Below are 14,912 nucleotides of genomic sequence, written 5' to 3' on the forward strand. Positions count from 1 at the left end.
ATGGAATGTCACTTCTCTGGTGGGAAAGAACCTGAACTCTTCCCCACCAGAGGTTGAGATATTCCGACTAGATATAATAACACAGTTTGGGTTCTGGAACCACACTCCTTGAGAGGGACTGGAACTTGTTCTAGTCTGGAGTTGCTGCAGGGGAGAGGCGGTAAACTGGTGTGGGCTTATTAATACCCCCCAGCTTGGTGCCTCTGTGTTGAGGTCATCCCCGGTGAACAAGAAGGTCATTTCCCCTACACCTTCTGGTTAGGGAAAGGGTCCTGGAAAGGCCTCCCTGATCTGAACCCGTGCGATGTGATGTTACTGGACTTCTGTATGAACCACTTTGTCAACAACTAACACCATGTTCAAACATAGGGATGTCCGTAGTGCACTTGGCACCAGGACAGGGGTGGTAGTAAAAGGAGTAGGGGTGATGGTCAAGGATTAGGGAGTGTGAAAGGAAGCTAGCTTGGTTTAGCATGCTAGTGTGATCGAGTATATCTTCACCGTTTTAATGTAAGGAGAGTTTCATAATGCAAGATGACGACGTGGAAGTTATGAGAGAAGATGGGAAGCACATTTATTATATATAAAATAACAGTACTTTTATACATACATATACCTTATTTTCCGGACTATAAGTCACACTTTTTTTCATAGGTTGGCTGTTCCTGCAACTTATACTCCAGAGCGACTTATAAATGAAAAAACTGTTTATGTTACATAAACACTGGACACCTTTTCTGTTCATGTTTATTTTTTGTGTAGCTGAATAAGTATATGTTAGGGGTGCTCATTAAGTCGATCGCGATCTACCGGTCGATCGCGGAGGTGGTACTGGTCGATTGCTGGTCGATCGCGGCGTGACATTAAAAAAATATCATCCCAGCATCAATGCCGTCACTTGATTGATATACAGGGCAGCCATTCAGATGACAACTGAATGTTGCCCTTCGGGCGACCAATCAAATCAAACAACGTCTCTAAGTGCAGCAGAACTTACGATGTCAGCCTATCATCCATCCCCGTTACTTGATTGACATACAGGACAACCAGTCAGATGACAACTGAATTTTGACCTTTAGGTCACCGCTCATGTGCAAACAACGATGCAAAGTGCTAAGCTAGTCGGCGAATTGCGAGATTTTAAGCCCTCGCTAAAGTTTATGGTCACTAAAATGAGTGAAGGAGCTGGACCAAGTAAAAAGGCAAAAACTGGACCAAGTAAAAAGGCAAAAAACATATCACTTCCATACGGATATGGAATATTATACGGATATTATGATACGGATATTATCCATGACTGATAAACATTTGGAAGTGTGCTTGAGGCTGGCTATCAGCAGCTACTGTCTATGCATCCCTGGCTGGTTCAATTCAGTGCAAGTCATCAAAGTAAACTCAGGTAATTACAAAAAATGTTAATAGTTAATTATGTGTGTTTTGCAATATTGGCTCATTTGGTTATGTAAGGTACATCAACATACATTGTACGTACAAATAATCCTCAATACATTTGAAAATAAATAGATGTTTTGCATTTTTGTAGTGGGTAGATCATTTTGACTCGGTCATTTTAAAAGTAGCTCGCATGCTGAAAAAGTGTGAGCACCCCTGTGTTAAGTAATATGTTAGCATATCTTACACCTACTCAGCCTGTTCTCGACTCTTTTATCGTTAGAATTTACTAATGTCTGTTTTTGGTCAAAATGTTTTGTAAAATAAATTACCCGCAAAAAATGCGACTTATACTCCAGTGCGACTTATGTATGTTTTTTTCTACCTAATTATGCATTTTTGGCATTGTGTGACTTATACTCCAGAGCGACTTATAGTCCAGAAAATACGGTATTTATACACACACACACACACATATGGATGGAGGATACATACGCTGGTCAGATTGAGGTAGAAAAAGGCCTTCTTGAGGTGAGAAGAGGCGGCCAAAGAAAAGAAAAGGAAAAGAAGGACGGATGACGTAGTGTGGAGGAAGGATGAAATGAGGATGAGAGAGTACCTTGGTGGCGCTGCGGAGGTGATCATAGTAGACCTCCTCGATGGCCTGGAAGTAGATGACACCCTTCAGCTTGTTCTCATGTTTGTCTGGGGGAAGAAAGGAGACACGACGATGACCTTAGCGTCAGCCTCATTCGTCCTCATCTTAAAGAACCAGCGCAGACGCGTCTCGTCTTTAAAAAAAAAAAAAAGACGTCCAACTTTGATCACGTTAAGCGTTTCAGTGATGGATAAAAAATGACAAGCACAGCACTTTTCCCAGCAAAGCTGCTCTTATTGTACGTTCACTTGCCTTCTTACGCTACTCTGCTACATCATTGCACTTTGTTTCATCAGCCACTGCAGAACTGCAGCAAGGAACCGGTGGGGAACTCGACACCCCTTCTCTACCTCCAGGCGCAAACACTCCAGCAGTCAACTTAAGAGCAGTAGGTAGACATGCGGCACTTCATTTCCAGGAATAATAGTTTGCCTTCATAACGCCGCTATTATCTGCTAATGACCTGTTTAGCATGGAAATAGCCCGTGTTTGCATCTCCCTGCTCCCACAGCAAACTAACACCTCCTCATCAGCAGACGTTCATCCTCCTCGCTCGTCTTCACGCTCAACAGGTAAGTCGTACGTGTCAGTCGGCCTCCTTGGAGAGCGCTGCCACCCCGGAGCCTGCCCCCCCCGGCTTTTAACTAGCTACCATTTAAGGAGCTCCAAGCGGAACCTTCAGGGGACTTCAAAGGGCTGAAAGAGCGCCTCAATTACACCCCCCCCCCACTCTCCCCACCTGCTGCACCTCACATGTTGGAAAATATTCAGCACACGTTACACACAGTATGTCCTCTTCTTGATCAATGTCAGGCAGGAAAGAAAAGGCTGCTCATTTGTCTCTTCTTTCTGCTTCCAACAATATTTCGTTATTATTTATGCATGAGACAACTAGTACACTTACTGTGTGTTACACTACTACAATGCATGAGACAACGAGTACACTTACTGTGTGTTTCACTACTACAATGCATGAGACAACGAGTACACTTACTGTGTGTTTCACTACTACAATGCATGAGACAACGAGTACACTTACTGTGTGTTTCACTACTACAATGCATGAGACAACTAGTACACTTACTGCGTGTTTCACTACTACAATGCATGAGACAACTAGTACACTTACTGCGTGTTTCACTACTACAATGCGTGAGACAACGAGTACACTTACTGCGTGTTTCACTACTACAATGCGTGAGACAACGAGTACACTTACTGCGTGTTTCACTACTACAATGCGTGAGACAACGAGTACACTTACTGCGTGTTTCACTACTACAATGCGTGAGACAACGAGTACACTTACTGCGTGTTTCACTACTACAATGCGTGAGACAACGAGTACACTTACTGCGTGTTTCACTACTACAATGCGTGAGACAACGAGTACACTTACTGCGTGTTTCACTACTACAATGCGTGAGACAACGAGTACACTTACTGTGTGTTACACTACTACAATGCGTGAGACAACGAGTACACTTACTGTGTGTTTCACTACTACAATGCATGAGACAACTAGTACACTTACTGTGTGTTTCACTACTACAATGCGTGAGACAACGAGTACACTTACTGTGTGTTACACTACTACAATGCGTGAGACAACGAGTACACTTACTGTGTGTTTCACTACTACAATGCGTGAGACAACGAGTACACTTACTGTGTGTTACACTACTACAATGCATGAGACAACTAGTACACTTACTGTGTGTTACACTACTACAATGCATGAGACAACGAGTACACTTACTGTGTGTTTCACTACTACAATGCATGATAGAACATGTTTCAGTAGATCATACGGTGGTCAGAGAAATGAATGGAAATATGAAAAAAGAAAATGTGTGAAAGCGTTAGCATGAGAAAGGGGACCTATTATGCTCATTTTTCCACCATTTGTATTGAGTTGGAGACTCCTATAGAGTAGCTTCACACAATAACCCACACAGAAAACTTTCTAGATCTTCCAGGATCTGTACCTATTCCATCTGCATTTCCTTTGATTTGTGCTTCCTGCCAAACTGGTCTGTTTTAATTCATTTCACGCCCCTGGGCACACCCACTCTGCTGTGATTGGTCATACGCCCAAAGTGCTAGCTCCAAACAAACCCCACTTTCTAATATGGTAGGTATAGGAGTTATGGTGCTCCTCCAACCTCATCTGCCCGAGGAGGAGCACTCATTGTCGGACACATATTGTCAGAGGCACCGCTGGTGCAGTGGAGCTCAGAAGCCGGTTGTGAAGGCGCCATGTTTACAAACTGCAGACAATCTTGGGTGTACAAATGTGGTCATTGCAGGTTTTTTGTGGGGCTACTTTGTTCTAGACAACACTGTGGTTCTCTCCACCTCCATGGACACACAGCGTGTCCGACACCTTTCCCGGCGAGAACGCACTGCTTTTGGCTCCAGCAACAGTTTGGCGGATATTTCATGTTCCTCGTGAGGATAAGCGGTACAGAAAATGGATGGATGGATGTTCACAAAAACAGTCCCGTGTGAAATGGCGTTGACATTTTAGGGCACTTCTTTCAGGGCTCACTTCCAAGTGCACAAACCTCATTATCTCATTAGCGTTTAACATGAGAATACAACATTCTAACTACATTTATAGGTCAGCAAAGTGGAAAAAGCATCAAGGGTCCCCTTTAATATTACCATGAAAAAGTACTAGTACTACTACTTGTAGTGAAATGCAAATCCTTACCAACATAGTAGGAGAAGGTCCTTTTGAGGCGGTCAAAGACAAACCAGCGTTTCTTCCACGACTTGATCTTGCCTCCCATCTTGACCAGGAAGCCCTTGCACATCTTCTCAGTCAGGATGATATGGTAGCAGGTCTCCACGCTGTGGCCCGACGCCTCAATGTGAGCGCGAAGGTCAAACTCCTCCTTCCTGATGGGCAGGTAGCGTGTCATTGGACGAGCCTGCATACAAGGACGCGCATGACGAGGACAAAGCACAGTGGGCTGTCATCACAGGTGTCATCATTTCATGTTCATTGTCATGCATAACAACAACTATACAACATAGTTCTATAGAACTGCAAATCATCTCATTTGTATTATATACGGTGCATCCGGAAAGCATTCACAGCGCTTCACTTTTTCTACATTTTCTCATGTTACAGCCTCATTCCAAACTGTATTAAATTAATATCTTACCTCAAAATTCTACACAAAATACTGCATTATGACAATGTGAAAAAAGTTTTTTTTTTTACATGTTTTGAATTTATTAAAAATAGAAAACAAAAAAATCACATTTACATAAGTATTCACAGCCTTTGCTTAATACTTTGTTGATCCACCTTTGGCAGCAATTACAGCCTCAAGTCTTTTTGGATATGATCCCACAAGTTTAGCACACCTATCTTTAGGCAGTTTTGCCCATTCTTCTTTGCAATAAGTCTCAAGCTCCATCAGGTTGGATGGGAGACGTCTGTGCACAGCCATTTTCAGATCTCTCCAGAGATGTTCGATCGGATTCAAGTCTGGACTCTGGCTGGGCCACTCCAGGACATTCACAGAGTGGTTCTGAAGCCAATCTTTTGAGATCTTGGCTGTGTGCTTCGGGTCGTTGTCCTGCTGAAAAATGAACCTTCGCCCCAGCCTGAGGTCAAGAGCGCTCTGGAGCAGGTTTTCATCCAGGATATCTCTATATATTGCTGCATTCATTTTTCCTTCTATCCTGACTAGTCTGCCAGTTCCTGCTGCTGAAAAACATCCCCACAGCATGATGCTGCCACCACCATGCTTCACTGTAGGGATGGTATTGGCCTGGTGATGAGCAGTGCCTGGTTTCCTCCAAACATGGCGCCTGGCATTCACACCAAAGAGTTCAATCTTTGTCTCATCAGACCAGATAATTTTGTTTCTCATGGTCTGAGAGTCATTCAGGTGCTTTTTGGCAAATTCCAGACGGGCTGCCATGTTCCTTTTACTAAGGAGTGGCTTTCGTCTGGCCACTCTACCATACAGGCCTGATTGGTGGATTGCTGCAGAGATGGTTGTCCTTCTGGAAGGCTCTCCTCTCTCCACAGAGGAACGCTGGAGCTCTGACAGAGTGACCATCGGGGCCTTGGTCACCTCCCTGACTAAGGCCCTTCTTCCCCGATCGCTCAGTTTAGAAGGCCGGCCAGCTCTAGGAAGAGTCCTGGTTTTTCCAAACGTCTTCCATTTACGAATAATGGAGGCCACTGTGCTCATTGGGACCTTCAAAGCAGCAGAAAATTTTCTGTATCCTTCCCCAGATTTGTGCCTCAAGACAATCCTGTCTCGCAGGTCTACAGACAGTTCTTTTGACTTCATGCTTGGTGTTTGTGCTCTGACATGCACAGTCAACTGTGGGACCTTATATAGACAGGTGTGTGCCTTTCCAAATCATGTCCAATCAACTGAATTTACTGTAGGTGGACTCCAATTAAGCTGTAGAAAGATCTCAAGGATGATCAGTGGAAAAAAGATGCACCTGAACTCAATTTTGAGCTTCATGGCAAAGGCTGTGAATACTTATGTAAATGTGATTTCTTAATTTTCTATTTTTAATAAATTCAAAAAAAGTAAAAAAAAACAAAAAACTTTTTCACATTGTCATAATGGAGTATTTTGTGTAGAATTTTGAGGTAAGAGATTAAATTAATACAATTTGGAATGAGGCTGTAACCTGACAAAATGTGGAAAAAGTGAAGCGCTGTGAATACTTTCCGGATGCACTGTATCATTCTATACAATTGTTATTTGTAAAATACTACAGTACTACTGGATTATGCAGTGTCCTGCCATTTAAGCTGAGACTTAATTGGTTCCTTTTTTTGGGAAACACCAGTGGCCACAATAATTCACAGTGTTGAGCTTGTTATGCTACAGATGTTATGATACAAATGATAGAGCATACTGCACACTTTGGTTATGAAATTTCTGCCTACTGTATGTGTAGTAATGTGCAAGTGTAAGACCTACAGTATGCGTCTGTAAGTAATGTGCAAGTGTAATGATATGAAGTAATAAATGTGCTATTTTAGACAGCAGTATTGTTTCATTAAAACATTAATCATGTCAAGCTTGAAGATCGTCTGCTACTGATGAAATATGCATGTACTGTATGCATGTGTGTATGATTTCCATTCTTTTCATTCATTTGTATGAAGTCTTGCTGTTAAGATGTCTGTTTGATACGTTTCTACACACCAGGGTGCATCCAGGTGTCATGTCCTGCATTAAAAGTGCCTTCCTCCACAACATTTGGACATTAATTAAATAGCTAAGATTTTATTGTATTCATATAGTTTAGTTTGTGTTCTTTAGTTTGGAAAAAGAAAACAACAACAAATGCTGGCTTCATATGTTTTCACACATTTTTTGACTGATGCCTGCAGCCACTTACAGTCATGAACTATGCTAGGGGATGTGGAAGATGTGTGATGTACACTTGACACATTTTCGTGTAGAACATATGTACTTTGAATGGAACAAAGAGGGTGGATACATTCATTGGCACTGATCATCCATGAGTGAAACTAACCAATACCCATCACATGGATTAATTGTAAATGGGCCTACTATTGGCCAGGTGTGGGTGGGGTTGGGCTGGGCCCAACATGATTTGTTTTTCATGGGGCCCTGAATTATTGGCTGTACCCCTGCTATTGGCTATATGATATGAAAACAGGAAGCATAAAGTGACCCTAATTTAGACCAGGAACCTTTTGGCTAAGAGAGCCATGAAAGCCACGTATGTTAAAATGTATTTCCATGTAATATGTTTGACAACTAAATGTGTACATTTTTAAGAAGCTAACCAATAATAAATCAAATATTCTCATTATTAACTCATTCACTACCAAAGATAAGAGGCACAGAGGTGATGACGCAACTGCACAATACAAGAGATCATGTTTGGTGCACTTTTTAACATTATTAGAGCCATCTAATAACACCCCTAAGCAGTAAAAAGGGCCACAAGCATGCATTACATGCATCAGAAAGTTTGATATGTTGACAGTTTATTTTCAACACTATTGATTTAAGTCATGTTTTATGTGAAAATGTGGAATTGTATTGAGAAATGTCAGAGTCACCAAAAGAGCCACAGGTTCCCTAGCCCTGCATCAAACACTATACTTCGGGATTACGGCAGTCTGTCATCGTACCAGTCAGAGGTGATCTGCTTTTCCACGGAAATTGGCCGATACTGATCGGTGTCCAATGCCCGGAGCATCCCTAATTGTAACAAATACATCAGGCTTGAACGTGAAGGCTAAAAGTCTGATAGTGATGTTGACTAGCTGATTTCTATGAGCTGATTGAAGAAGAGCTGAAATGTAACATTTGGGTAAAGACAAGTCAAACAGATCCATTTGAAAGAATGGCCTGCTTCATTTGACAACACACATTCTCAGCATCTCATTGACCTCTTACTGACCTGGGAAAAGTTCTTGGCTCTCATCTTCACCTCTTTCTCCACCAGCTGCTGCCGATGGAGAGTTTCATCTTGCAGCCTCTTCTCAGCCTCCTCCCTCCTCTTCCTCTCTTCCTCCAGCATCTGATGGCGTGCAAGACTCTCCTGCTCCTGAAGGAGATGCCTCGTGTTCAGTGTTTGCACAAGCTGACAGTCATGAAATAGGTTTACATGCATTCATTCAGTCTTAGCGGTGTCTAGGGTTTAGGACATGGACTCATTAACGGGCCAATAGAAATGAATAAAAGCCTTTATTACTGCACGCCCCCCCCCCCAACACGCCACTGTATTGGACGCTTGTACGTATATTTCTTTGACAGCAGCACTGTCAAATCATTCAAACACAGTGATACATCTGCCTTACCCGAAACTCAATAAGTCGAGCTTTCTCCATCTGTGCTTCCTTCAGCATTTTCTCCATCTCTTCAATCTTCAACAAGTCTGCTCCTCCAGCGCTGGTGTGCACACAAAAACACCACAGGCTCAACACCCCATCCACTTTCTTTCATACATTCATGCATGTTCTCCCCGTGCATGCGCGGGTTTTCTCCGGGTACTCCAGTTTCCTCCCACATTGCAAAAACATGCTAGGTTAATGGGCGACTCCAAATTGTCCATAGGTATGAATGTGAGTGTGAATGGTTGTTTGTCTATATGTGCCCTGTGATTGGCTGGCCACCAGTCCAGGGTGTACCCTGCCTCTCGCCCCAAGACAGCTGGGATAGGCTCCAGCAACCCCCGCGACTCTCGTGAGGAAAAGCGGTAGAAAATGAATGAATGTCTACTATATTGGACTATAGGAGTATAAAAGAGCTGACTATAGGGGTGTTATTTCATGTCTACTGGGTTCTAGTAATGTTAAAAAGCCTATTTAGAAGGCGGTAAAAAAGGCTTTCTATGCCTAACAATCATATATGGGCAATAGGAGTTTAAAGGTGACTGACTATAGGGGTGTTATTTCATGTCTAGATGGCTCTAATAATGCCAAAAGACATAATAAGACATTAGGCATAGCACATTAGCACATTAGGCATAGTAAGCCGGTTTACCACCTAAGAGCTGTGTGAGAAGCAGCTCCTGTGGATCGTCAAGTAATACGAGCATAAAGGTGACTATAGGGGTGTTATTTCATGTCTAGAGACTTTTAATAATGTCAAAAAGCATATGAAGAGGGTCAAAACAGGTTTTCTATCCTCTAATTACCAAAACATTCCATTCATTAATATTGAATGCTACTCCGCTGGTGTCCCTGGAAAGTGCAGTATCCCCCGCCAAAAGTGGCGATGTACTTTACAGAGTAGATGAGGAGCAATGCCATGGTAGTCACTCTAAGAATCGGCTATGCTGTAGGCAGGTTTGTGTCGGAGTTGGTGCTAACCAACTCCCCCCATACAAGTGGCACCATAAAGTCACCCCAGTATAAAGTACACACTGTAGCTTCCTACCCTGACTGGTCGTTTCCAATGTGCACTTTTAATGAGTGCACAAAGTTATGTTAAATATTGGACTAATGCAAGTCTCTTGTGAGCTGTGATTTTACAGTGGCTGCTGCTGAGAGCCTCTTCCTGCCAACACAAGATGCTTCCAACAACAGATGGTGCCCAAATGACAACGTGCACATAAAGTCCTAAATGGTGGGGAGCAGAATGGGAAACGGTGCCTTTGGGTGCATTTGTCTGACGGAATGCTTCATAACACGGCTAAATGGGATTATCCAGCATCGTAGGTGCCACTCTCATTATTATGAGTAAATATGTTGCTGTAGTACTGCTCACTTGGGTGCTCATCAACACATATTAGTATTACTACTTTACCTGGACCAATGAAAGAGAAAGATGCTGGTTGAATGAAGAACAAAGGCAGTAAAAGCATCCAAAGGCTCAAGTGACTCTTCTCTTACAAATGTTGTAACTTTTACATTTCACCCTGAAAACCTTTTGTCCACTCTAATCTCACGTGTGTGACTGTACAGTCATGTTCGTCATCGTCATCGTCTTTTAGCTAGGGATGCTCGGACCCATCAGTACTGAATGATTTCCGTAAAAAAAATCAGCATTCGTCGATAAATGCCTTGGAAAGCCCATCACAAAAACTGAAACCCGACATGTGTGCTGTTACGTAGGGTTGCCAACACGAGTGCTGAGCTCATGCACTTTGTCCCGTATTGCCACCAGAATCTACACTTGTCTGTAGAAAGCTCAACGTTTCAGTTTGACAGCTGGACACAGGCGACCCCAGTCCATGCCAGCGTGTTTGATCACTCCCTTATGAGACCTTTTGCTGTTCCGGGAGGAGCCCGGCCTGGGAGGAGCCTTCCCCAACTGCTTGAGTCATTGACTTTGTCCCCGATGGGGACAATTGTCCCCAGTGCATCTCATTCCTGACAGGGCCACCCTGTATCTCACCACACTTCTCAGTGTAAACACTCTGATTCACTTGAAAGACTACATGTTAAGTACAGAAGCACACCAAGTGATAGAGCCCTGAGCCGCACCACACTTGAAGATCAATCCTTGACACCTGGCCATGCCTGGTAGAATACGTACCTGGACATGTTATCAGGTGAGCAGGCGGAGTTGTTCCCAGTGGACACGCTGGTATCCATGCTGTCAGAGCTCTCCAGACTCAGTGTGTCGTAGGGCTGCTCTCCAGCTGATGGTGGATGGTGGTGCAGGATGGAGTGCTGGACCAGAGGAGGGGGGCCTTCAGAGCGGTGAGTGAGTGCGGGGCTGTAGGACATTCCTGGCGAGTACGTGGGTGTGGAAGCCATGATGTGAGGCAGGGAGCCATGGAGTGCTTCCCATTGGCACTGTGCCTCCGCTGCTGCCCTCTGCTTCAGCTCAGCCAGACGACGTCGCTGCTCTTCAATCACCTGTTGACCTGAGAAAATGGATATATATTTTTTTGTATTTATTTTAACTGGATTTGTCCTACAAGCAAAAAAGCTAATAGGACAGCAGACACGCACCAAGATGTCCCGCATCGACAACACACCACCAAGAGTACTCAAACCCATGCAGCACATATCACACTAGGACTGTGTCTCAAATGGAATACTTGCATCAGTATACTGTACTGTACTGTGTACCGTGTATTCATTCATATCATGGTACACTTCAAATAATGCCTCAAATAATATTTTTCTTCTTTTCGCGTTTTAAGGGTGAATTCCAACCACTCCACGGAGCATGGGCACCAACATTTGGATCACCTTGTAAAATATCTGCCAGCAATTTTACCCAGTTGATGATTCTGTAATAATTAAAATTAAGTGCAGGGAAAAAATCCATTCAAAACATTCAAAGGTCAATGTATGACAATTTGTGGTGTGTACACCTTACAGACAGTGTGCTGCATGTCTCCATACTTGTGTGAAGGCAGAAGTGGAAGTAAGTGAGTGCACCAATTGAGACACAGCCTGTGTTTTTACAAATAAAATACCATCACCACGTTTGACCAACACCTTTCCAATCCATGCTACTGGTGTCTTACTGGGTTCTTAAAGGCATCTGAAGGAAGGCCCATAGCTTAGCAACCTTGTAAGCATGCGTGGCTTAGATATCATAGACGGTAAGAAACGATAGGACATAAGATGAGAGAGCTTTGGATGGAGTTAATAACACACTGGGCATGGGAATGACTCAACGTTGCTGCTGTTGCTGTTAGGAGATCACACGGTTTGAAAGGCTACCTGCTGGTCTTCCCTTTGTGGAGGGATGGCTGGAGTTCTGAGGGTCTACGATTCGCAAAGACAGAAAGATGTGAACAAGCTGAACCACCGTCACGCTAGAGAACGCTTGGTGAGTGGAGCCATACCAGCTCCAAATGTATCCGACTGCCTGACATCACCTTACGCCAGTCGGAACCAACGACATGGGCGGCCATTGGGGCTACATTTAAGACTAATTGATGAGCTCACTAGCTCAACGTGGTGTAAACAAAGAATAGTAGGAGTGTCACGGAGGTGTAATTTCATATATATAACAGGGTTGTAATAATGTTAAAAATGTATTTACAAAATCATCAGCCCATTTTCTATGCTCTATCAACAAAAAATATATAAATAAACATTGAATACTATATAGTGGTGACGTTGGTCCAGACCCAACCACAATAAATCCCTTTCCACGGTTTAGGGTTGTACTGTATCACCCTGCAGGAAGACTTGGACCTGGGCGTAATGTATAATATGATTTTGTCTGGTAGTGCACACTCTGAGGTGAAGATTGATAACATGTAAGTAAGTAAGTTTATTTCTATGGCCATGTCTCATGTCTTATGCACCAAACATGAACTCGCTAACCTTTTTGCTGCAGTGCTAGCTGTCTCTTGCTCTCTATGCTCTGCAGGGTAGCTGCCAAGTTCCTGGGCAAACTGCTGGAGCTCTGGGCGGGCAGAAGCGGGCTCTGAAAGACAGGGGGGGCGGGGTCAGAGGATGAGCTGGAATGAGTGAGAAGTGACGCCATCATTGTGTGTACACACACACACACAGTGGTGTGAAAAGGTGTTTGGCCCCTTACGGCTGTGCTTGTGGGGTCATCACACTGTTCACCACTGTTCCATGTTTATAATGGCTCTCACTGTGGTTGGCTGGAGTCCCGCTTGGCTTTGTAACCTTTTCCACACTGATATATCTCAATGACATTTAGTTTTAACTTCATTGAGAGGTTAAAAAATAACTAGGGGGTTGGTGGTGTGGGGTGTGGAACTTTTTCACACAGAGCCATGTAGGTTTGGGTTTTTCCTCCCTTAATTAACTGCATTTTGTCTTCAGTTGTGTTGTCATTGACTAATATTTACATATCTTTTTCACACCGCTGTGTGTGTGTGTGAATGCTGTGTATGTATAACATAAAAAGTAATAAAAGTTACGGCTGAATGTACAGCAAAGAGTCTTACTGCTTTTCTTGCTTACTGTGCTCCCAACTCCCTTGACATAATCAAAACCCTGTGTTAAAATCAAGCTATCATAAAAATTATGCAATGTTCATATCTACATCAGATCAAACACTTCATTATTACTTTGCATATGTATTATTATTTTTGAATGCAAGTGTAGATTGTGCACACCTCGAGGTAAGGAGTTCATTTGTCCTAATCAAATGTCATGTGACCAAGATCAGCCAGTGTGACACCACGAGGTCCCTAGCAAACCTTTTGCCCTTTTGAAATGCCACAGCAATGGCGTATCAGGTGGCTTTCAGGTGGTTTCTTTTGCGATTGTCATAGGGAAGTTTCCTCTTAAATTGAATGTTTGTTTACAAGTGAGCTCAGGGGAAGTTATGACAGGCCGTTAAAGTCACAGGCAGGAGAAAAAAATGTTAATTATCAGACACCCCTGGAATGGAATACTTCTTCTCTCCGTGTGAGCCAATTAGAATACACTCCACACATACTTGTATAGAAACACACAGCCAGTCTACCTTGGAGCCTGCGTTGCGGCCCAGTGTTGCAGCTCCCTGCTGGAGAGGAGACTGTCCTGGATCACTGTCAACCTTGGAGCGGAACACCTGAACAAGGAGCACACGGAATGGATAAGGTAGTGTAGTTTGGTATATGAAGTATGATGGTCAATATGGAATGAAATGTAAAAGTGCTTGGAACTGAGATCGAGACTAAATCGTCATAAAGTCCCCCCACCCCCCAAAAGGTCACGCTTGCTCACTCAATACTGTGCATGTAATCAAGACAGGTCGACCATGACAGTGCAACCACCTCACCCTGGTCGGCAACGCTGCAGGACGGGCAACATGAGGAGGAAGTCCCTGATGGAAATGCCAAATACCAGGGTATGGGGAGAACGATGGTACATACCATGTTTCATGTTGCTACAGTAAAATATGACCACAAGCCATGTGTACAACAGCTGTCATTGCAGAGCTTCCTTGAAATAAACCCAAACACTGCGCCCCCATCTGGTGGTAAAGCCGGACAGGAGACCATGCACACCATCAGGCGTAGCACTGGCATAAAAATATAACTTTTTTTGAGTGATGACGTTGTGTTGTGCACAACTAGCTTGCCAGTTCAAAATGTCCGGTCTGGGACTTGGCCTTGGGATGATTGCGATGGTTCGAAAGTAAAATAGGGCATCCTCCTTTATTGCTTCTAATTTATTCTTTACCACAGGAAGAATCTCTGACTCACACACAGCTAGCATATCTGCAGCAAAACAATAAGCGTCAGGAGACGTGTTGAATATGGCCAGTTTATATTTTCACAGGCTGCATTAGTCCAGAGTTTCCTACTTTGTTCTCATATGAATGTTTGTGCCACATCCACATTGTCCATGCGATGTGATGCATGTACGCTATCAATATTAATCAATTCTATTATAATTAGGGCTGTTAAATGGTGCTAACTAATGTAATTCATGCATTAGGTCCAAACGTTC

General features: G+C 43.4%; 1 protein-coding gene across 10 annotated transcripts in view; it reads right to left on the reverse strand.

The window, feature by feature from the left end:
• phldb1b (pleckstrin homology-like domain, family B, member 1b) overlaps window positions 1–14,912 on the reverse strand; it is a 63,007-nt gene that overhangs the window by 2,576 nt on the left and 45,519 nt on the right. For 6 of the 10 annotated variants that reach the window (XM_058080686.1, XM_058080685.1, XM_058080689.1 and 3 more), the window contains 9 exons: window positions 13,942–14,028; window positions 12,822–12,924; window positions 12,210–12,254; window positions 11,065–11,398; window positions 8,883–8,973; window positions 8,483–8,629; window positions 4,767–4,986; window positions 2,012–2,097; window positions 1,888–1,917 (listed from right to left, as the gene is read on the reverse strand). In XM_058080686.1, the coding sequence (XP_057936669.1) occupies window positions 1,888–1,917; window positions 2,012–2,097; window positions 4,767–4,986; window positions 8,483–8,629; window positions 8,883–8,973; window positions 11,065–11,398; window positions 12,210–12,254; window positions 12,822–12,924; window positions 13,942–14,028 (1,143 nt within the window). The remainder of the gene's footprint in view (window positions 1–1,887; window positions 1,918–2,011; window positions 2,098–4,766; window positions 4,987–8,482; window positions 8,630–8,882; window positions 8,974–11,064; window positions 11,399–12,209; window positions 12,255–12,821; window positions 12,925–13,941; window positions 14,029–14,912) is intronic. The other 4 variants (XM_058080690.1, XM_058080694.1, XM_058080688.1 and 1 more) reach the window with 3 other exon arrangements.

The sequence above is a fragment of the Doryrhamphus excisus genome, chromosome 8 (genome assembly GCF_030265055.1).
Source record: "Doryrhamphus excisus isolate RoL2022-K1 chromosome 8, RoL_Dexc_1.0, whole genome shotgun sequence".
NCBI classification, from domain to species: Eukaryota; Metazoa; Chordata; class Actinopteri; order Syngnathiformes; family Syngnathidae; genus Doryrhamphus; species Doryrhamphus excisus.